The following is a 22,289-nucleotide window of genomic DNA, read 5'->3' as shown; positions in this document are numbered from 1 at the left end:
GTGTCCCGTGTCCTGTCCCCAGTGCAGTGGGGCTGGCCCGGCTCCGTGAGGACATGGCCTGAGGGCACACGAGTGGCACCCAGTCTCCGGTGGGGTGGAGGCAGCTCCAGGCTGCGGGGGCTCTTGACCGCCCCTCGCCGTGTCCCGGTCCGCCCCCAGCCCCGGGCGGCGGGAGGAGGGGCTGTTCCGGGGGCGTGGTGCCCCGCGACGGTCCCGGTGCTGTTCCTGGCGTAACATTCCCGAATCCGTTCCCGAGGATAAATTCCCGATGCCGTTCCCGGGAAGGCGTTCCGGAGATCACATTCGCAGTCCCGTTTCCGGGGATACGCTCCCAAGGATGGTGGGGTTCCCGGCGGCGTTCTCACGGATAGCACTCCCGCTGCCGGCGCCCGGCGCCAATCTCAGGATACCATTCCCGGGTGTAACCTTGGCCGTGCCGTTCCCGGGAGTTCCCTTCCCGTGTCTCTATTCCCAATACCGATGCGCGGTGCCATTCCCATGAATAATATTCTCGATACCGATTCCCGGTGCCGCTCTCATGGCAAGCGTTCCCGAAGGCGATGCCAGTTGCCGTTCCAAGGGAGTCTATTCGTGATCCACTGCCCGTTCCCTTTCCCTGGGGCGATGGCCCGTGCCATTCCCACCGTTCCCGGTGCCCGTTCTCGGAGGTGCTGCCCGGTGCCGTTCCCGGGGGTTCTGTTCCCGGTGCCTGTTCCCGTTCCCGGGGGCGATGCCGGTGCCGTTCCCGGGGGTTCTGTTCCCGGTGCCTGTTCCCGTTCCCGGGGGCGGGGGCAGGTAGCGGCAGGTGCGCGGAGGCCGGGCCGTTGGCGGGGGCGGGGCAGCGGCGCCGGTGCTCGCACCGGCCGAGCTGCCGCCGTTGCCGCCGCCGTTGCCGCCGCCATGGCCGGTACCGGAGCCCGGTGGATGCCGCTGGCGCTGTGTCTGGCTGTCACCGTGTCACCGGGACGCACCGGAGAGCAGCTACACGTCTGCAAGGAGGTACCGGCACCGGGAATGGCGGGGGGCGGGGAGGATGGGGGTGGGCAACCGGTAACACACCGGCCCCGCTGCAACCACCCCCAAATTCCCCCCGCACACCGATGAAACGGAGTCCCGGAGCACGGGAAGGCCTCTCCCTATGAGATGGGGGGGACAAGGAGGGGACAGGTGGGGGTCGGGCATCCCGGTGGCACTGGGGATGGGGTGTCTCCTGTAGGGGGGAGGGAGTGGCCGACCTCCTGGGGGCCCAGGGAGCAGTCTTTGCTCCCAGTGGCTCGGCCAGAGCCCGACGCTCTCCTTTGGGACCCCAACTGGTGTCACCCTATCATGGTCCCTAAGTCCCTACCCCTCAGACACATTGGGGTCTCCCTGAGTGCTGCTGGGGGGTGACAAGGAGCAGGGGGGGGGCAATCCCAACGGCCACGTGTCATTCCCAGTCCAGCACATGGTATTCTGTGAAGAAAAACTGTCACTCACCAGCATCTGTCCACCTTGGGGACAGCGGGTGAACCCCCAAATGCTCTCCCTGGGTTGTCTGTATTGCCCCCCTCCCCCCAGTTTTCCTCCCCCCTCCTCAGACCCGCGTCTGCTTTTAATCTGGGCCAGGATTTTTTTTTTTTTCTCTGATCCAATTATTTTTGTCCGTGTTCCATGATCCAGAGCTGGAAACAATAGACTGGGGCTGGCACCTGCCCCAGGAGCGATCAGTCCCCCAGAGGAGGTGTCCCCTGTCCTTCACAAGGGACAGCCCTTCTCCCTCCCCTGGCCAGAGCAGAGTTACAGTGGCAGTTTTGGGTGCCCTCCACCCCCAGAGCCACCCTGGGGCTGAATTAGGTCAATTTATGTAGATTTAATGAAAACATGGAAAAGTTTAGGAAGTGAAAAAAAAATGCCCTCTCCCCAAGGAAATCCCTCAGGACTGAGAGTAATGTGGTAGTTCAGGGCTGCTGAAAGTTGGAGTGACCCTCCGGGTACCCCCAGGGTGGTGGGGACCTTTCTCCGTGTCCCCATCCCAGGGCCAGGGGGGTTCCACGCTGCCTGTACATGGGCAGGGGGTGCTGCAGGCATCTCTCTGTCCTCAGTTTTCCTTCTCCACCCCCCTTTTACCTCTCCAATCCCTTTTTCCTCTTCACACCCCCCCATCCCCCTCTTATCCCCCCCCCCCCCCCCCCATTGCTGTGTTTCCAGCTGATGGGAACATCAAAGCAGTTGTTTTCTCATCAACCTGCCACGCTCCAGCAGCCGCCGGGAGCACTGAAGCCACAGCACTGGCTCTGACACCTCAGCGCTGCTGCGGGGGGTGGGGAGCTCCCCTTGTACCCCAAACCCCAACACCACCACCAGATGTGTCCTTCACCCTGCCCACGCCGTCTGTCCCTGGCGTCTCCTCACCGGCCTTAAGGCAGTCCCAGCTCGGTGCAGTGGGAGGATGGGGGGGTCACGGTGCCTCTGCTGTCTCCAGCACTTCCTGGTTCCTCCTGGTCCCCCCTGTGCTCCCGCCCTGTGCCCGGGCTGCTCCCCGGCTGGATCCGGGTTGTGCCACAGCTGTTTGATGAGCAAAGTGTGTCACAGCCGTGCCAAGGGGCGGGACAGTGCCATGTGATCCCAGGAGCATGGAGGGGGCGCAGGGGTTCCCCTTCACACCAGGGAGGGGTGCAGGGCTGCTGCTGCTGCTCCAAGGCTCCTGGGCAACCCCAGCCAGATCATCCCCCCACACACAGCACCCCCATTTCCCAGCGTCTTCTCAAACTGCCCCCCCCTCCTCCTGCCACAATGCTCCCCCACTCTGAGCATCCCTCTGGTCCCCAGCTCCCCTCAATCCAGAGCATCTCCCCCCCAGATCCACCCCCATTTTCCAGGATCCCCCCCCACACTGAACTCTCCCCTGCCCCAGTATCCCCCCACTCCGAACGCCCTCTCAGGCCCCTCTCTCCAGGCCCTGGGCACCACAGGACATTGCCACACCTTCACTCAAAACCATCCCTTGAAGGCACTGCTGGGCCCAGGGCCAGCCCCTGTCAGGGAGCAGAGGGTGCAGGGGCAGCCCGGGGCACAGCTCCCTGCACGCTCCCTCTGTGTCTCCCGCAGTCCGAGTACCACTACGAGTACACAGCCTGTGACAGCTCAGGATCGCGCTGGAGGGTGGCTGTACCACACACACCTGGACTCTGCACTGGCCTGCCTGACCCTGTCAGGGGCACTGAATGCTGTAAGATTGCCACCAGGAATGGCTAGGGGTTAGGCTGGGGGGTGGGAATGGCAGGGATGGGAAATGAGGGCGAGGGGAGGGAGAGAGTGGGGAGACAAGCACAGCCATTGTTGGCTCCAGTGCAGGCAGGAGGATGGAATGGGATCAGTGGGATGGTAGAAGAGCTACAAGCACTGGGATGGGATGGAATAGGAATCACACACACAGCAACTCCCTGGGATGGGATGAGAGGGATGGGAACCACACACACACAGGCATTGGGATGGGATGAGACAGATGGGAATCACATGCACACACAGATAGGATGGGATGGGAATCACACATTAAGTCAAGGAATGGGAATCACACATAAAATGATGGAATGGGATGAGAGGAATGGGAATCTCACACACTGGGATGGAAATCCCCTCATCCCACACATGCACCAGGACAGGATGAGCAAGATGAGCACTCACTCAGCTGAATGGGATGAGAGAGATAGAAATCCCACACACATAATGGGATAGGATGGGATGGGAATCCCACACATGGGCACTAGGACAGGATAAGAGGGATGGAAATCATACATAGACATGCACGAGGATGGGAGGGGAATCGCACACACAGTCACCAAACGGAATGAGAGCCATGGCAATCTCTCCACACACACATGCACCAGGATGGCTGAGAAAGGTGAGAATCCCCCTCACACAAACTTACCAGGAGGGATGAGCAGGATGGGAATCCCAAACACATGCCCCCCAAAGCCTGGAGGTGCCCCGGTTGCATGGTAGAGTGTTACATCCTGCCTGGATTGGGCAGAGCTGGGCATCAGGTACCAAAACCCATGGATGGGAGGGTTGCCTTTGTGGAGTGGTAAGAATTGGGGATCCCAGCACCTCCAACAGTTGGAGCACTTGGAAATGCAGAGCTGAGGGTGATGAGGCTGTAGCGGCACCAGGAGGATTGGGAGTGACCATCCATGCCCTGTGCCCCCGTCTCCATTGGCAGCATTCTCCTGCAAGGCGGGTGAGTTCCTGGAGATGCAGACGCAGACGTGCCGGCCCTGCGCTGCGGGCACCTACTCGCTGGGCACTGGCGTCCGCTTCGATGAGTGGGACGAGGTGCCCCATGGCTTCGCCAACGTGGCCACCAACCTGGAGGTGGATGACGGCTTTGGTGATGCGGCAGAGAACTGCACCGCGTGAGTCACGGTGTCACTGCTGTGACGCCAGCACACGGGCACCTGGCCTGTCAGCACTGGGTGCGGGGGGCACAGGGAGCAGGGTGGGTGTGACACCCCTGTGCATCCATAGCGCCCCTGTGCATCCAGTTGCCCCGACACCCTTCTGTCATCCTGCCCTGGGAGGTGACACCAGCAGGGCATTACAGGGGCACCCTGGTCACAGCAGGGGAACACCTAGCAGCATCCCCCATTCCCCAGAAGTGGCAGGACCCCAACCCCATGGGACTTCCACATCAATATTCCTTGGGAACAGAGCACCCATGGAGGTCCCCAGAGCTCCTATAAGGGTCTCTAAAGGACCCATGGGGGTCCTCACACCCCCGTGCCACCAGCGAGAGCCTTTTCTGCTACAGTCCTTTGATTCTCACTAGCAACCCCTGAGCTCTTTTGGTTGTGCTGCCAGCCACCAGACCCTTGCAGTTGTTGCACAGCCGTTAAACATCCCACCAGCAGCCACAAAACCTTCTTACGTGCACCACAGCCACCAAGGCCTCTCAGTTGCACCAGCAGCTGCCAAGCACTCCCAGTTGTTCCGCTGCCACTGAATTTCCCACCAACTGGTTGTACCAGCAGCCACTGGTATACAACAAATACCAACAGCCACCAAACCCTCCTGGTTGTACCACACCACTGAGCCTTCCCAGTTGTACCAACAACCAAGAAACCCTCCCAGATTTACCAACAACCACCAAGCCCTCAGTTTTACTGGCACCACCACGCTGCTCCATTGATGCCCCTCTTATGCATTGCCTACTCCCAGTAGTGTGTTCCTCATCCAGCCACATTCCCAGAACAGGGGGACCCCATCCTCTTCTCCTTGCAGTCCACACTGCACACGGCTCTCAGAGAGCCGGGGGATTCTCCCGAGGGAGATGTGGCTAGCCCTTGCCATGTCCCTAAGATGTGCCCAAGCCCTGTGCCCCCCATTTCTCCCCTGCTTCCTGGGTACCCTCCTAGCTGTCCCTACAATCCTTGTCCTGCCTGCCAAGTGTTGTGACAGGATATACCACTTGCCCCAGGTCAACGTGGGTGCCACTGGGGGACTACGTGGCCTCCAACACAGATGAATGCACAGCCACCCTCATGTATGCTGTGAGCCTCAAACAGTCGGGGACTGTCACCTTCGAGTACATCTACCCTGACAGCAGCATCGTCTTCGAATTCTTCGTAGGTGACGGGGACAGGGGTGGAGGATATGGGTCTCTGGGGACATGGGAGGGTCCTTGGGGGCATGGGAGGGGTCTCTTGGTACATGGAGGGGTCCATGGGGATATGGGAGAGGGTCCTAGATGGCATTAAGGGTCCCTAGGTACATGGGAGAGGTCCCTTGTGACCTGAGTGGGTCTGTGGAGACTCCTCAGGGGTCCCTGGAGACGTGGAAGGAGTCCCTGAGAACATGATGTGCGTCTCAGGGGACATGGCAGGATCTCTGGTGGATGTGACAGGGGTCTCTGGGGACATGGGGAAGGGGACCCTGGATATATGGGAGGGGTCCCTGGGAACATCATGGGGATCCTTGCAGACATGGAGGGGTCCCTGGTGACATGAGGGGAGCCCCATGGGATATGGCAGTGGTTCACGGAGACATGAGGAGGGGTTTCTAGGAATATGGAGGGTCCCTGGGAGCATGGGGGTGTGTCCATGGGGACATGCAGGGTTCCCTGTGAACATGGGGTCCCTGACACTCTCCCTGCAGGTGCAGAACGACCAGTGCCAGCCCACGGTGGAGGAGTCCCGCTGGATGCGGACAACAGAGAAGGGCTGGGAATTCCACAGCGTGAGTGTTCGGCGGGAGGTGACACTGGGGGGAGGTCCCTCGGCGCTGCCCCGGCGTTTCTTGTCCCCCCGTGGGACGAAGATGCTCCACGAGGCTGAGGAGGGGGCGATGGGTGGGGACAGACGGGGTTGCCGCACACCCCCCTCCACTGGTGGCCGCCCCCTCCTCGGCAGCGGGATCCCCCACCCATGGTGCCAAACCCATCCCTGGCAGTGGGATTACCCAATCCCATGGGATCCTTCTCCCAGGTGGAGCTGAGCCGTGGGAACAACGTGCTGTACTGGCGGACCACCGCCTTCTCCGTCTGGTCCAAGGTGCCGAAACCGGTGCTGGTGAGGAACATCGGCATTACAGGTGGGTGGGGGCAGGAAGGAGGGTCTCGGGGGTCGTGCACCCCCGTCCCCGCTGCCTGAGACTCCTCCCGCTCTCAGGGGTGGCCTTCACTTCGGAGTGCTTCCCCTGCAAGCCCGGCACCTTCGCCCCCGCTGCCGGCTCAGCCGCCTGCCAGCCCTGTCCCGCTGACACCTTCTCTGGCAAAGGGGCCACCGCCTGCCAGCCCTGCGACCCTGACACCTACGCCGGTGAGAGGGAACACCCGGGGCTCCCCCCGCCCAGAGCTGTCCCTCTAGTATTTGACCCTGGGAAGGGAAGGGAAGGGGTGATCTGGGGAGCAGGTGTGACCTGACATCCCCTGGTGGCGACGGTGTTGGCACCCCTGACAAACCTGACACCTACGCTGGTGAGGGGGGACACCCTTAGGGGTCCCTTTGTCCCCGCAATCTGCACTGCAGGAGTGGCCCTGGGGGAGGGAGAGATGATGTGGGAAGTAGGGAGCACCACTTGGCTGGGAGGGAAGACAAGGACACCCCGCGTGGTGGGAGCAGCGCTGGGGTCCCCGGGCTGTGCTGGCTCACCCGCCGTGCTCCCCCTCGGCAGAGCCCGGCTCGGGGTCCTGCAAGCCACGCCCGCCCTGCACGGACAAGGATTTCTTCTACACGCACACGGCCTGCGACGCCCGTGGGGAGGTAACGCAGGGGCAGCCCGGGGTGGGCCCCCTGTCCCCCGTGTCCCCCCCAGCTCACCCGCTGCCCCGGCAGACCCAGCTGATGTACAAGTGGGCAGAGCCCAAGATCTGCAGTGAGGAGCTGCCGCAGGCGACCCGGCTGCCATCCTCGGGGGTCAAGACACGATGCCCCCCCTGCAACCCTGGCTTCGCCAAAGGCAACAGCAGCACCTGCCAGCCCTGTCCCTATGGCTTCTATTCCAACGGCTCCGGTAAGGTGGCCCCGTCATTGTCCCCAGGGCGTGACTGGGGCAGCCTGAGCTGCTGGGGGAAGGTGGATGCCACTCCTGTGCAGGGTTGTCCCCTCCTGTCCCCATGGCTCCAATAAGGCACCCCCACCACTGTCCCCAAGGAATAACTGGGGTCTCTGGGGCTACCAGGGGGACGTGAGTGCCACCTCAGTGCAGGGTTGTCCCATCCTGTTCCCATCATTGTTCCAAAGTGGTGACCAAGGCACCCAAAGCTGACAGAGAGAAAAGTGGTACCACCTTGGTGCAGGGCTGTCCCTATGTATCCAGTAAGAACATCCCAGTTATTGTCCCCAGTAAGTAACTGGGATCCCTGGAGCTGCCTAGGAAGATGGGTGCCATCTCAGTACAGAGCTGTCCTCTCCTGTCTCCACCATTGTCCCCAAGAGGTGGTTACCAGGTCATCCCAAGCTGCAGGGAGGGTAATGTGGTACCACTCTAGTGCAGGGCTGTCCCCTCTTGTCCCCATCACTGGCCTCAAGGGGTAAGCAGGGCACACCAAGCTGACAGAGGGGGAGGTGGGTGCCACCCCTGTGCAGGGCTGTTGCCTTCTCTCCCCAGCCTGTCTCAGTTGCCCAGAGGGCACTGAGCCAGTGCTGGGCTTGGAGTACAAGTGGTGGAACGTGCTGCCCCCCAACATGGAGACCACCGTGCTCAGCGGCATCAACTTCGAGTACAAGGGCATTGCAGGTAGTGCCAGAGGGCTGTCCCTTCCCTGTCCCTGGCTGGGGCACGGCCAGGGACCTCTCTGAGTGTCACTGCACCCCTGCAGGCTGGGAGGTAGCTGGGGACTACATTTACACGGCAGCTGGAGCCTCTGACAGCGACTTCATGATCCTCACGCTGGTGGTCCCTGGCTTCAGGTGAGGTGGGGGCCACCACCAGGGAGCAGGGGGGACACAGCCATGGAGCAGAGCTAGCAGTGTGCCCACACTGTCCCCAGCCCTCCAAGCCCAGTGCTAGAGGACACAGAGAGCAGGGAGGTGGCCAGGATCACCTTCGTTTTCGAGACGCTCTGCAGCGTTGGCTGTGAGCTCTACTTTATGGTGGTGAGTGGGGAGACACAGCAGTTTGGGCGGGGGGGGCACAGTGAACTTGGGTGGTGCCACCTCCACCGTCCCCACAGGGTGTCAACTCACACACCAACACTCCGGTGGAGACATGGACAGGCTCCACAGGGAAACAATCCTACACCTACCTGGTGGAGAAGAACGCGACCATGAGCTTCACTTGGGCCTTCCAGCGCACCCCCTACCACGAGGCGGTGAGGGACAGGGGGCCCTGCTTTGAGAGGGCTGGAGGGCCCCCACTTTGGGGGATCTGGGGGAGGGTGGGGGGCAGATGGTGATGGTGCTCTCGGTGCCAGGGCCGGCGGTTCACCAGTGATGTGGCCAAGCTGTACAGCATCAACGTCACCAATGTGCAGGGGGGGGTGGCCTCCTTCTGCCGCCGCTGTGCCCCCCAGCCCACTGGGTCCTGTGCCCCGTGTTCCCCTGGCAGTGCTGTGGACCCCAGCTCGGGCACCTGCCAGCCCTGCCCGCCTGGCACCTACCTGCGGGGCCACCCCTCCGACGGGACGCCCACCTGCCACCCCTGTGGCCCTGGCACACGCAGCAACCAGGTGACTGGGGATGGCAGGGGGTCCAAGTGTCCATAAATGTCCCCATGGGTGATGCCAGTGGGCCCCAGAGGAGTGACACCAGCCTCCCCCAGAGCCAGGATGTCCCAGATGGTGGCACTGGCTAGCACCAGGAGGGTGACACCATCACGGGTGGGTGACACGAGCCTCCCCCAGTCATCCTGGGTGCATGACACTGTGTCCCCATGAAGGTGACACCAGCCCCTTACAGCCATTCTGGGTGGATGACAGGATGGGTGGCAGTGTGGGTGACTATTTAACCCAGAGTGGGTGATGCCTGCCCCCCTTGGCCATCTCCAGGGAGGTGACACCAACCCTGTGGCAATCCTGGGTGGATGGCAAGGTGGGTGACAATGTCTAATCCTGGGTGGGTAATGCCAGTCCCCCAGCTGTCCCCAGAGAGATGACACCAGCCCCTCCCAGCCATTCCAGATGGGTGACAGTATCTGACACTGGTGGGTGGCAGTGAGTGACCCTGGTGGGTGCCACTATGGCCCTGCTGTCTCTCAGGGGTGGTGCCAGCTCCCCAGAGTCCCCCACAAGGGTGTCCCCAGTGGGTGGCATGGCCATTCCTGAGCTCCCTGTCCCTGTTCCCAGCTGCGATCGCTATGCTACAACAACTGCAGCCTGGCACTGGCACTGCCAGGCCGGATGCTGCACTTCGAGTTCCCGTCGCTGGGCCAAGGTGCTGGGGTGGGCACAGGGCCCGGCTTCACCCCCAAAGGGCTGCGCTACAGCCATCACTTCCGCCTGAGCCTCTGTGGGCACCAGGTGAGAGACGTGTGGGCAAACACGTGTGCACACATGGGAGCACACCCAGGGGTGGGCACAGGCACACGAGTGCAAACACAGGCACGTGGGTGGGCACTCAGGAGAGTAGGCACACATGGGCAGGAGGCCATGGAAATATGCATGGCAGACATGGGAACACACCTGGGAAGGCACACAAGGGCACACACAGGAGAGCAGAGGATCATGCATGAATGTATGGGAACACAACTGGGCTCATGGGGGGGTGGTCATAGGAACACAAGGGCAAACACGAGCACACAGGGGGTGTGTGCACTCACAGGCACATGGGTACAAACACGAGCACACAGGGGGTGTGTGTGCACTCACAGGCACATGGGCACAAACACGAGCACACAGGGTGTGTGTGCACTCACAGGCACATGAGCACAAACACGAGCACACAGGGGGTGTGTGTGCACTCACAGGCACATGAGTACAAACACGAGCACAGGGGGTGTGTGCACTCACAGGCACATGGGTACAAACACGAGCACACAGGGTGTGTGCACTCACAGGCACATGGGTACAAACACGAGCACACAGGGGGTGTGTGTGCACTCACAGGCACGTGGGTACAAACACGAGCACACAGGGGGTGTGTGCACTCACAGGCACATGAGTACAAACACGAGCACACAGGTGGGCACACAAGTGGGTGGGCACAAGCACGAGTGCAAAGATGGGCACAATGGGTGGGTACTCAGGAGGGTGGGCACAGGAACACAGGTGGGCACACATGGGCAGGAGGGCTCACAAATACACATGCACACATGGGCATGTGCATGGGCGAACACGGGCACACACCTGGGCACACAGACGGAATGGGGCATGCAGGTGGGCAGACACAGACACACATGTGCATATGTTCTCGTAGTCATGCAAACACAAGGACGTGTATGCAAACACACATTCCCACATGCAGGTGTGCAAATACAGGTGTACATACTGTCACACTTGCACATACACACCCGCCCACTTGCGCAATCACTTGTGCACAGTCACACAAACACAGCTGCACAGTTGTGCAGACACATGTGAACACTCATGTAAACACGTATGGGCACTTGTGCAGCCACACCTGTACACCTATGGCCCTGCACACACAAATGCTAGTCCCTTGTACACACAGTCTCACTCCACACACGTGTGTCCTGTATGTCCCCACAGGGCAGGAAAATGGCCTCATGTGCTGACAATGTGACGGCGGGTCTGGGGGGCCCTGCCCGGGTGGTCACCTCTTATGTGTGTCAGGCCATTCTGGTGCCCTCCGATGTCACCGGTGCCCGCGCAGCTGTGTCTTCTCAGCCTGTCAGCCTGGGTGACCACCTGCTGGGTGAGCAGGGAGGGAGGGGGGACACCCCTGGGGCACCGGGACACCCCGAGGTCGCTGAGACACATGGGCAGGACAGACACTGGAACATCTTGGTGGCACTGGCACACCAACACTGGGACTCCTCAGGGGGACTGGGACGCATGTGTGGGACAGGAACTGGAACAACCTTGCAGCACTGAGAGTGGGACACCTTGTTGAGACTAGGACAGCCTGGTGGCACAAGGACCAGGACATCCCAGTGACACTGAGAGTGGGATACCCTGGTGGGATTGGGGCACTCTGCTGGGACTAGGACACTGGCACTAGGACATTTCAGCAGCGCTGGCATACCTTGGTGCCACGGGGACACCCCAATGGGACTGAAATACACCCTGGTGGGATTGGGACACTACAGAGCACCTTTTTTGGGATTGGGACATTGTCACTGGTATATGTCACCGACAACCCCAGTGGGACTGGGACACCATGGTGTGACTTGAGACATGCTGGTGGGACTGGGACACTGACACTGGGACACCCTGTTGGGATTGGGATATCCTGGTGGCACTGGGACACCCTAGTAGGACTGGGACCCTCTGGTGGCACTAGGACACTGGGACTGGAACACACCCCAGTGGGACTGGAGACACCCCTCTCTCCCTGCAGGTGTCACCACCAGCTCCGTGCTGGACGGCATCGTGTCTCCCCCAGAGCTCTTCCCCCCCAGCCACCCTGACCTGCCTGACATCATCTTCTTCTTCAGGTGCAGGCAGGTGACAGGGGGTTGACACCCACACTGTACCCCACTGTCCTCCTGACCCCCCATGTCCCCTGGCAGGTCCAACGACATGACACAGCCCTGCAGTGGTGGCCGGGCCACCACCATCCGCCTACGCTGTGACCCCCTGCGTGTCGGCATTGGCACCCTGGCTGTCCCGAGGTGGGGAGGGGACACGGGGAACCCCGAGGGGGGTTTTGGGTGAACAGCATCTCCTGCTGTCAGGGTTGGGCATATCCCTGGGGTGGTTTGCTTTGGAGACACCATACTCACAGTGTCAGTGTCCCTCACTTTGAGGCGTCACCCTGGCTGTTCCCAGGTGGGGGGGGTGGGGCGGTGGGACACTGGGGACACCAAGGGGGGCTTAGGGGTCTCCCAAAGTGACCCAAAACATCTCCTGCTGTCATGGGTGGGCATGTCCCTTGAGGTGCTTTGCTCTGGGGACGACACTGACATGGCGTCAGATTCCCTCACCCTGAGGTGTCATCCCGGCTGTGTCACGGGCGCCCTGCGTGTACTCAGGTTGGCAGTGATACAAAGGAGTTCCCGGGGGAGGTTTGGGAACCTCCAAGATCCCCTGCTGTCATCGGTAGATACTTTGGAGCGCTTCACTTTGGGGACACTGCTGTCATGCTGTCCCGACCCTGGGGTGTCACCTTAGCTGTAATCCCCACTTTGGAGTGTCTCCGTCACCTGAGCCCCCCCTTTTTGTCCCTCCCCAGCAAATGCCCCGAGGGCACCTGCGACGGCTGCACCTTCCATTTCCTGTGGGTGACGGCCGAGGGATGTCCCCGCTGCTCCAGCTCCCACCACCGCCCCATCGTCGGCGCCTGCATCGGCGGCGTTCAGGTACCGCCCCGTGCCCCGGGCTGGGCAGCGGCTCCTGCGGCCCCTGAGCCCCCTTTCCCCCCATCAGAAAACCACCTACGTGTGGCGGGAGCCCCGGCTGTGCCACGGCGGAGACGGCCTGCCGCCGCAGGTGATCCAGGCGTGCCGGAGCGTGGATTTTTGGCTAAAAGTGGGAATTTCCACTGGGACGGGCGTGGCCGTCTTGCTGGCCGCCCTCGCCGCTTATTTCTGGAAAAAGACTCAAAAGTGAGCAATTGGCGGCGGGTTTTGGGGACACGGGGGCTAGCACTGTCACGGGGAGGTGATGGCACCGCCTGCGTTCCCAGGTTGGAATACAAATATTCCAAGCTGGTGATGGACGCGGCGGCCCGGGAGACCGACGCGACGTCGCCCGATAGCTGCGCCATCATGGAGGGGGAGGACGCGGAGGACGAGCTGCTCTTTGCCACCGAAATGTCACTTTTTGGAAAACTTAAAGCCCTGACGGCCAAGGTGAGGGGTGGGGTGGGCGGCGGAAACAACCCTGGAGCAGCCACCGCAAAAGTGGTGGGGGTGGGATTTGAGGATGGTCCATGCCTCAATTCCCCACCCCGGGAGTGCTCCGGCCCTCAGTTTCCCCACTCCAAGGGGGGTTCTGTGCCTCAGTTCCCCACGCCGGGGGCTCCGGGCCTCAGTTTCCCTACCCCACAGCGGATGCCGGATGGATTCGACTCGGTCCCGCTCAAGACCTCATCCAGCAGCACCGATCGCGAGCTGTAAGAGGACGGGGGGCACCCTCGCATCCCGGAGCCCTCCCGGGAGCTGTGACGGGCCGGAGGGGCACCCACGGACACCCCGGCCCCGGACAGCTGTGAAGGGAAGGGGGGGTACCCACGGCCCATCCCCTGCGCCCCCAACGTGGCCTTAGGGACCCGCTTCGGACCGGAGCCTCGTTACGGCTTTTGTACGTGTGTCCCCACTCGTACCCCCACCGTGTCCTCCCCATCCCAAGCACCTAAAAATGCCAAATACAGGAGTGGGGTTTGTATAAGGGCTCCATGTGTGTGCGCACACGGGGGCGGGGGGACACGCCTAAGGGATGCGGGGAATTGAGCGTGGGCATCAAAAATGGGTGGGGTGAGGATGTGGGGGTGTCCGCAGGGTGTCACAGGCGTGGGAGTGGGTACCTAGGGGTGGGGTGAGGGAGCAGCGGAACTTTGACTTCTATCTGCACGCCTCCTCATGGGGGAAGTGCTGTAGGGTCCCCCAAATGGGTGAAGGCACCAGAACCCCGCCGGGACCCCCAGGGAGGGGACAGTGGGGTGACATGGGGTGACGTGGACGGCCACAGTCGTGCCATGGGGCGCTGTAGAGAGGCATGGGGTGGCTTTTGGGAGCCCCAAGAGCAGAGGGGTGCGAGGTGTCCTGGGGTGGGAGATCCGCAGAGCCCACCAGTATGCCTGCGATGTGGCTGAGGAACCCCAGGAATCCTCGGGGTGCGAGGGCGGAGACCCCTCTGGCGGGGGGGCTCAAGGATGCTCGGACCGCTCGGGCCCCTCCAGACCGCGCCATATCGTCCCCAAACCCTCTCAACACTTCCCGATACCCCCGTCCGGCCGCTCTGCCCGGGCCTGCCGGCCCGCCGGAAGTCCCTCACGGGGGTCAGGGCTGCTCGGGCCCCTCCCCATCGCCCCCGTGCCCCGCCCGCCCGCCCTGCTGCTCCTCCTCCCGGCCACCGAGGGGCGCTGCTGCCCCCCGCCCCACGGCCGCGGCCACGCCCCTTCCGCGCACGCGCGCGGAGCAGCTGTCCCCGCCGGCGCTCCCGGTGCCGCCGCCGCCATCACCCGTCATGGTGCTGGACCTGGACCTGTTCCGCGCCGACAAGGGCGGAGACCCCGCCATGGTGCGGGACATGCAGCGCAAGCGCTTCAAGGACCCCGGGCTGGTGGATGCGCTGGTGCGAGCGGACGGCGCCTGGCGGAGGTGTACGTGGGGGTGGGTGGGTGAGGGGAGGCAACCTCCGGGCTGGGGGACCCCCTTGTCACACGCGGGCGTATCTCCGCTTCCCGGTGCCTTTCCACCCACCCCGTCAGCCTGGTGACCGCTCCGCAGGTGGTAGGAACTCCCCACCATTTCCCCTCCTCGGGGATGAGGGATCCCCTAAGGGTCCCTCTCTCCCTCCCGAGGAGCTGGAAGCGGCCCCCACGCTGATCCCCGAACCTCCTCGATGGGGTGACCTTTCGGGAGGTCTTTCCCATCCTCCCCAGCTGTTTGTGTATTCATCCCCAACCCTCGGGGATCACCTCGGTGGATCACTGCCCTGTGGGACTGGATCCTGTGGGTAGGTCGCGGCAGAGACCGAGGGCCTGTCCCTGGGCGGATCCCCCTCGTCCCTAATTCCAGGGGTTGAGGTGGGAGAAATTCTCCCACTAGACCCGCCTTCTGTCCTGCCAGGCTGGGAGGCAGATCCCAGGTTCCCCTTGGCCCGGACTTGGATCCCGTCCCATTGCGATCCCCAGGGATCCGCTCCCTGCATTGCCGCAGGATGCAGCTGGGCGGGGGGAATCCTAGACAGTGCCACCCCCAGATTTGGGGTACACCCACACCTGGGCGGCTTGGGGGGGTGGGGGGCAGGAGCCCCCTCCTCGTAGCTCCCGGCGGGATATGGGGCAGCGGGAAGCGCATCCAGCTCCGTCAGTGGGTGCCGGATGTGGGGAGGAGTTGGAGAGCGGCAGGAGGAGTGGGTACCCCCGAACCCCGCCTTTCCTAGGGCCCCCCAGCATTCCATTGCTGCGGAATGAAAGCGGCGCTTGGGGCTCCTCTTTAATGCGTTTGCCCTGATGTCCAAGGGGTCACCCCCTTCCCAGCCCCCTTCCCGCGGGCTCCGTGTCCCCAGGACGGCGGTGCTGGAGAATGGCGGGTGCCTGCAGGGTGAGGCAGGCTGGCGGGTCGTGCTGGCTGATGCAATCCCGCGGCGCCGGTGCGTGGAGCCCGTGCTGTGTCCTGTTGGTGTTCCCTGGTTCTGGATCCCCTGGGACTGATCCCTCCTGCTGATTGGGGTGGCGCGTTCTCAGCGTAGGTGCCCCCAGTTTGAGCTGCCCCGGGTCCTGGGCTCTGCCCTTACCAGCCCTGGGCTCACAAAGGGGGAACATCCATGCTCCCCTCATCCAACACCCCCTGAATCTCGTTATTGTGGCCTCAGATCCCAGGGTCTGCTCAGTCCTTAGCAATCCCATTCCGCTGAGGGAGGTGTCTCATCACAAGGTGGGGTCCCAGCACAATGCGGGGGTCTCATCCTAACAGGGAGGTCCCAGCACGGGAGGCTCTGAGCCTGTGGAGGGAGGGATGTTATCCTGGCATGGGTGTCCCAGTGCAGCGTGAGAGGGATCTCATCCTGGTGTGGGGGTCCTAGCCCAGCACTGGGGGGTCCAAGTGAAGTATGGAGATCCTATACTGATGTGGAGGGTCCCATCCTGGTGGAGGGATTCCCATTGTGGCAGGGTGGTGTTCCCAGTCCAGCATGGGGGTCACAGCCCAATGTGGGGGATCCTAGCATGGGATGGGGATCCCATTCCAGTACATTGTTCCCAGCCGGGCATGGGACTTTCACCCCAGTGTGGGGGACCTCATCCCCTCATGGGGGTCCCAGTGTGGAGGTCCTATCCTACTGTGGGGGTCCTAGCCCAGCACAGGGATTCCCAGTGTAGGGTTCTCATCTTGGAGTTGGGGTGTCCCATCCCAGCGGGGTTCCAGCACATCATGGGGGTTTCCAGCCTGTCATGGAGGTCCCAGTGCAATGTCACTCCAGGTGTTTTCCAGTGACATCCCTACTCCTTGCAGCTCTGCTCCACACGATCAACCTCTGTCCTTCCAAAAACCCCAGGGATGGTGCCTGTGGATATTCTGGGAACTGCCATCCCCCCTGCTGCTCCCATGGGGGCTCCATATCACCTCTCTGAACCAGATGGGGGCCCCAGCCCTTCTCTCAGTCCAGGTGACAGCCCCTGCCTTCCTTTCCAGGCAGGTTTCGTGCCGACAACCTGAACAAGCTGAAGAACCTGTGCAGCAAAACCATTGGGGACAAGATGAAGGTAGGACACGAGTGCCCTGGGTCACCTTGAGGTGGGACATCACCAACTGGTGACATCTCTCCTTCTCCCAGCCCTCCAGTCTCTCCCTTGTGTCACTGAGGGATGTTTTCCCACTGGAATTTTTAACTCTCTTGAGGTTCCTTTTTCCTCTTGCTGCAGAAAAAGGAGCCAGTAGGGACGGATGAATCTGTACCAGAGAGTGCACAGAACCTGGATGAACTCACGGCTGATGTCCTGGGGGTGAGTGAGACCCCCAACTCCCTCCACTGTGCCTACAGTTTGTCCAGAGCTTTGCCTGGAATTGCCCAAATTGGTGGCCTAAAGTGCCAAATGAGGGGGGCCTGTTTCCCCAGCTGGGAGGATCCTTTATCTCTCATTCCCACACCACCAATAAGTGACTCTTCCTCAGTGTCCTTGGTCTCCCCAGCATCACCCCTGTGTCAGTCAAGGGCTGATCCCTGGGAATTTGAGCAGCCTCAGTCCTTCTGTGTCCTCAGTGTGTCCCTCCCTGCCTACTTCCTTCCCAGTTTGATAGTCACTCTGGTTAATGGATGCAATGCTGGCTGCCACGGGAGCAGCTCAGGCCTTCCAGATTCCAGCTTGTCACCCCTTTATCCTTTCAGGCTGTTCTTGAGTGTGTCCAGCCCAGGGACCCACTCCAGAATATGTGGATGGTCCAGAATTCACCATGCTGGGCCCAGGATTCCCTGTGCTGGATGAACAGGACCCTCTTCCCAGTGGTCTTCTCTCTCCCCCACCTCATCCAGAGGTCTCTCTGCAGTGTCTCCAGGTATCCCAGATAAAGAAAATTCGGCTGCTCATTGATGAGGCCATCCTGGAGTGTGACTCCGAGCGCCTGCGGCTGGAGGCTGAACGCTTTGAGAGCCTCCGGGAGATTGGGAACCTCCTCCACCCCTCTGTGCCCATTAGCAACGACGAGGTGGGACACGGGAAGGGAGGTGGGGCTGGGTCAGAGGGGCTAGGAAGCTCACAGTGGGAAGCAGGGGGCTCCCAGCAGGGGATCCCCCAAGCCTGTCTGGGTGGGCGGGTGAGGGAAATCTGCATGACAAGCCAGCATTTCCCACCGGGATCAGACAAAGAGCAGCTCAGACAACACTGGGCACACCATTGTTGGGGGAATTCATGGGAAAGGCACTTACTGTGGTGAGGACAGGGTCTCCCTCTGCTGCCTCCATTCATCCCATGGGAATATTTTTGCAGAGGGAGCACAACTGGGGCAGGCTTGCTGCCAAGTGGCTGCACAATAAGCTACAGGCTGGAGTTTGAGCTCCCAAAGTGGGCCCAGTGTGGTTCAGGGGCTGGTGTCACAGCATTCCAGGGCACTGAGGAGGTGACAGGCTCCTGCTTCTCTTTTCTCCGGGTTCCTGTTCCTGCAGGATGTGGACAACAAGGTGGAGCGGGTGTGGGGTGACTGCAGCTGCAGGAAGAAGTATTCTCATGTGGATCTGGTGGTGATGGTGGATGGCTATGAGGGGGAGAAGGGCGCTGTGGTGGCTGGCAGCCGTGGCTACTTCCTTAAGGTGAGAGCTGTGACCCCGGAATGATTGGGTTCAGAGGAACGAGGAGGAGCAAGGGCCTTGGGTTCTCCTCCCCTGGGGTTGATGATGGACCCTCTGAGCAAGGAGTGGCCCAGCTGAGTGTGTGTGTGACCCTTGTTCCCAGGGCCCACTGGTGTTTCTGGAGCAGGCGCTGATCCAGTATGCGCTGCAGAGCCTCCGTGCCCGGGGGTACACCCCGGTGTACACCCCCTTCTTCATGCGCAAGGAGGTGATGCAGGAGGTGGCCCAGCTCAGCCAGTTTGACGAGGAGCTTTACAAGGTAAGGGATCACTCCAGATTTGGGACTTGGAAGCAAGCACCCCAATGGGACTGTGGAGAGGGAGGCAGCAGGGTCCCCTCTGCCCTGGCAAGCTTGTGGTGGTGGCAACAATGGTAGTAGTGGTTCCTTCCCCTCTCTGTGGGATCCATCTCCACGTTGTGATGGTGATGATGTGACAGGGAGATGGCTTGTCTTGGGGGTCCACCTCTGTGGGAAACACCTCCGTGGGTGACACTGCAGTAACAAGGAGGTGGCTCATCTTGGGTCCATCTCCATGGGTGACACACTGTGATGGCCATGAAGTGACAAGGAGATGGCTGGTCTCCCGAGTCCATCTGTCCATCTCCATTGGTGACGTGTGGTGACAAGGATGTAGCTTATCTCTAGGGTCCATGTTTATGGGTGCCACATGATGGTGATGAGGTGGCTCATCTTTGGGATCCATTTGAACAGGTGACACATGATGGCAGTGCAGTGACAAGGAGATGACATGCTCTGGGGGCCATCTCCATGGGTGACATAGGTGACAAGGAGGTGGCTTGTGATGGTGATGATGTGACAAGGAGGTGGCTCATCTCTGGAGTCCATCTCCACGGGTGATACAGGTGACTCGTCCCTGCCATCAGCCCCTTTGAACGACCAACAAACTCCCCCTGTGATGAATTCCTAAACCGTCTGGTGCTGGAAAACCTCCCTGCTGGTCTCTGGAGGTGCAAGAGCAGCTAGAAGAAGGCTGGTGGCTCATGTCCCCTGCAGGTGATTGGGAAGGGCAGTGAGCGGGCGGAGGACAGTTCCATCGATGAGAAGTACCTGATCGCCACGTCCGAGCAGCCGATCGCCGCCCTGCACCGCGACGAGTGGCTGCGGCCGGAGGACCTGCCCCTCAAGTACGCGGGGCTCAGCACCTGCTTCCGCCAGGAGGTGGGGTCCCACGGCCGGGACACCCGCGGCATCTTCCGCGTCCACCAGTTTGAGAAGGTGAAGGAGCGGTCCCGGGAGGAGTGTGGGATGTACTGAGGGTTGCTGTGGGGTTCCAGTGGGAATTCAGTATGTTCCAGTGGAAATTCATGGTGTATCTGGTGCCACTGCAGCATACCCGGCAGGAATTCAGGGTGTACCCATTGTCACCGTGGTATACACCCCAGGAAGTTGGGGTGTATACCCCATGTCACTGTGGGGTTCCAGTGGGAATTCAGGGTGTACCTGGTGTCACTGTGGGGTTCTGATGGGAACTTCGGCTATACTTAGTGTCACTGCAGGTTTCCAGTGGGAATTTGGGGTGTACTGGGTATCACTGTGGGGTTGCAGTAGGAATTCAGGCTGTACCGTGGGGTTCCTGTGGGAATTGGAGCTATACCTGGTGTCACTGTGGAATTCCTTTTCCTGCAGATTGAGCAGTTCGTCTACTCCTCCCCCCATGACAACAAATCCTGGGAGATATTTGAGGAGATGATGGCCACAGCTGAGGAATTCTACCAGTCCCTCGGGATTCCCTATCACATCGTCAACATCGTCTCAGGTAGGGGCTCCTGTGCCACGGGGGGTTGAGGGGGGCCCTGACCTGCTTCCTGCATGGCAATTTCTTGCCTCTGGCTCATTGCTGTCCCCAGCCTGAGACAGAGGAAGAGAAGGGAAGGGGACATTTTGCTTTCTGTGGAATCCTCAGCCTTGATCTGGGTCCGTGGGAATGGGTGTGAAAACTGCTGTGATGGATTGTCCCTGCTGTCCCTTCCAGAGGGACAGTTGGAGTGTCCCAGCTCCTCCTGGAAATGCTCACAGGAAAAAGATCTGGTTTAAAAGCTCCCCGTGGCTGAGCTTTATCCCCTTTATCCCATTGGCAGAGCAAGAACCCCACATCCCCACTGTTGAGCAGAAATCCCTCATTCCTGCGTCCAAGCAGGAATCCCAGATCCCTATGGCATAATCCTACATCCCCATAGTCAAGTGCGAAGCCCATGTTCCCATAGCTGAGTGGGAATCTCACATCCACAAAGCTGAGAGAGGCGCCCACATTCCTGTGAGTAAGTGGGATCCCCATATCCCCATGGCACAGCAGGAACCCAGTGTCCTGTGGCTGAGCAGGAGTTCCCCATCTCTGTGTCTGGGCAGGACTCCTACACCCCCATGTTCCCATGACCAAACAGCATGTGGCTTGTTGACCCTGTGGCCAAGTGGGTACCCCACATTTTCATGGCTGAGACGTAACCCCACATCACTATGGCAGAGCAGAAATCCATGGTGGATTGGCACCAAGCTGCTGGAATGACTTTGGAGGCTTCACCCTACACTCTGCCCCAGGACAGGAAAATCCAGGATGGCAGTGGGAGCCCCCCACTCAGCACTGTTCCCTCTCCAGGCTCCCTGAACCATGCAGCCAGCAAAAAACTGGATCTGGAGGCTTGGTTCCCTGGCTCTGGCGCCTTCCGTGAGCTTGTCTCCTGTTCCAACTGCACTGACTACCAGGCCCGGCGCCTGCGCATCCGCTATGGCCAGACAAAGAAGATGATGGACAAGGTGAGGCTAGTGGGCATAGGAGAGTTCTTCCTGTGTTCCTGTGCTTTCCCCATGTCACAGGTGTCCCCTGTGTCCCCCTACCACAGGTAGAGTTTGTGCACATGCTGAATGCCACCATGTGCGCTACCACCCGCACCATCTGCGCCATCCTGGAGAACCACCAGACCCCTGAGGGCATCCGCATCCCTGAAAAGCTCCAAAACTTCATGCCTCCAGGTAACATGCCCCTGTGCCTTCCCCATCCCCTGCTTCTTGGCGGGGAGGGTGACAGTGATCCCTTGTCCCCCCAGACCTGCGGGAGCTGATTCCATTCACCAGGCCGGCACCCATTGAGCAGGAGCTCTCCAAGAAGCAGAAGAAGCAGCAGGAAGGAGGGGGCAAGAAGAAGGCAGGGGGGGGACGCGATCAGGTGCTGGAGGAGCAGATGAAGAACATGGAGGTCTGAGGGTGTCCCCCTGCACCCCAAGGACTTTGAGGGCCTCCCAAGTCATCTCACCTTCATTGCCAGGCTGTGCCCTTCATCATCGTCTTTGCTTGGAGGGGAGTCACCGTCTGTCCCCCCTGCTCCACAAAGAACTGACACTGTCAGGGCGCTGCCCTCTCCCTGTGTGTCCCCCTTACCCTGCTGAGTCGGGCTGCGATTCCCCTGTGTCCCCCTCATGCTGAGTGGTGCTGGGGACCCCCGTGCCCATGTAACATGACCCTCCTCCGTCCAAAATAAAGCCAAGAGCTGCTGAGCTGTGTGTTCTTGGGGGCTTCCGAGGAAAGAATGGGGGGGGTCCAGCCCGGGGAGGTGTCTCCGTTGCACACCACCCTTCCCCTCCCCCCCGCACCTCCCTCCTCCCCGTTCTCCCTCCCTCCTGCCAGCCCCACACAAAGCCCCAGACAAAGCTCCTTTGTGATGCTAAGTGGGGCCGAGGGCCCCCAGCCTCAGCCTCAGCTGCTGCTCGCCCCCCGCTCCGGGGTGGGGTGATA

General features: G+C 61.0%; 2 protein-coding genes across 2 annotated transcripts; both read left to right on the top strand.

The window, feature by feature from the left end:
• The first annotated feature begins 847 nt into the window (after positions 1 to 847).
• ELAPOR1 (endosome-lysosome associated apoptosis and autophagy regulator 1) lies at positions 848 to 16,961 on the top strand. Its single transcript, XM_063177750.1, has 23 exons — positions 848 to 999; positions 3,088 to 3,208; positions 4,199 to 4,391; positions 5,453 to 5,600; positions 6,130 to 6,210; positions 6,459 to 6,564; positions 6,642 to 6,791; positions 7,147 to 7,235; positions 7,308 to 7,485; positions 8,083 to 8,211; positions 8,294 to 8,384; positions 8,465 to 8,570; positions 8,648 to 8,785; positions 8,888 to 9,142; positions 9,758 to 9,931; positions 11,120 to 11,285; positions 11,931 to 12,027; positions 12,103 to 12,204; positions 12,765 to 12,891; positions 12,959 to 13,137; positions 13,218 to 13,383; positions 13,582 to 13,834; positions 16,891 to 16,961. The coding sequence occupies exons 1-22, from the start codon at positions 901 to 903 to the stop codon at positions 13,648 to 13,650; spliced, it is 2,964 nt and encodes a 987-aa protein (XP_063033820.1). The 5' UTR covers positions 848 to 900; the 3' UTR covers positions 13,651 to 13,834; positions 16,891 to 16,961.
• Positions 14,668 to 22,051, top strand: SARS1 (seryl-tRNA synthetase 1). Its single transcript, XM_063177751.1, has 11 exons — positions 14,668 to 14,855; positions 16,891 to 16,961; positions 17,121 to 17,201; positions 17,743 to 17,901; positions 18,359 to 18,502; positions 18,645 to 18,800; positions 19,557 to 19,778; positions 20,190 to 20,319; positions 21,157 to 21,314; positions 21,401 to 21,530; positions 21,605 to 22,051. The coding sequence occupies exons 1-11, from the start codon at positions 14,720 to 14,722 to the stop codon at positions 21,757 to 21,759; spliced, it is 1,542 nt and encodes a 513-aa protein (XP_063033821.1). The 5' UTR covers positions 14,668 to 14,719; the 3' UTR covers positions 21,760 to 22,051.
• Positions 22,052 to 22,289: the final 238 nt, after the last annotated feature.

The sequence above is a fragment of the Melospiza melodia genome, chromosome 28 (genome assembly GCF_035770615.1).
Source record: "Melospiza melodia melodia isolate bMelMel2 chromosome 28, bMelMel2.pri, whole genome shotgun sequence".
Classification (NCBI taxonomy): Eukaryota; Metazoa; Chordata; class Aves; order Passeriformes; family Passerellidae; genus Melospiza; species Melospiza melodia.
The sequence above is the reverse complement of the archived record's forward strand: the minus strand, read 5'-3'. Positions and strand labels throughout refer to the sequence as shown.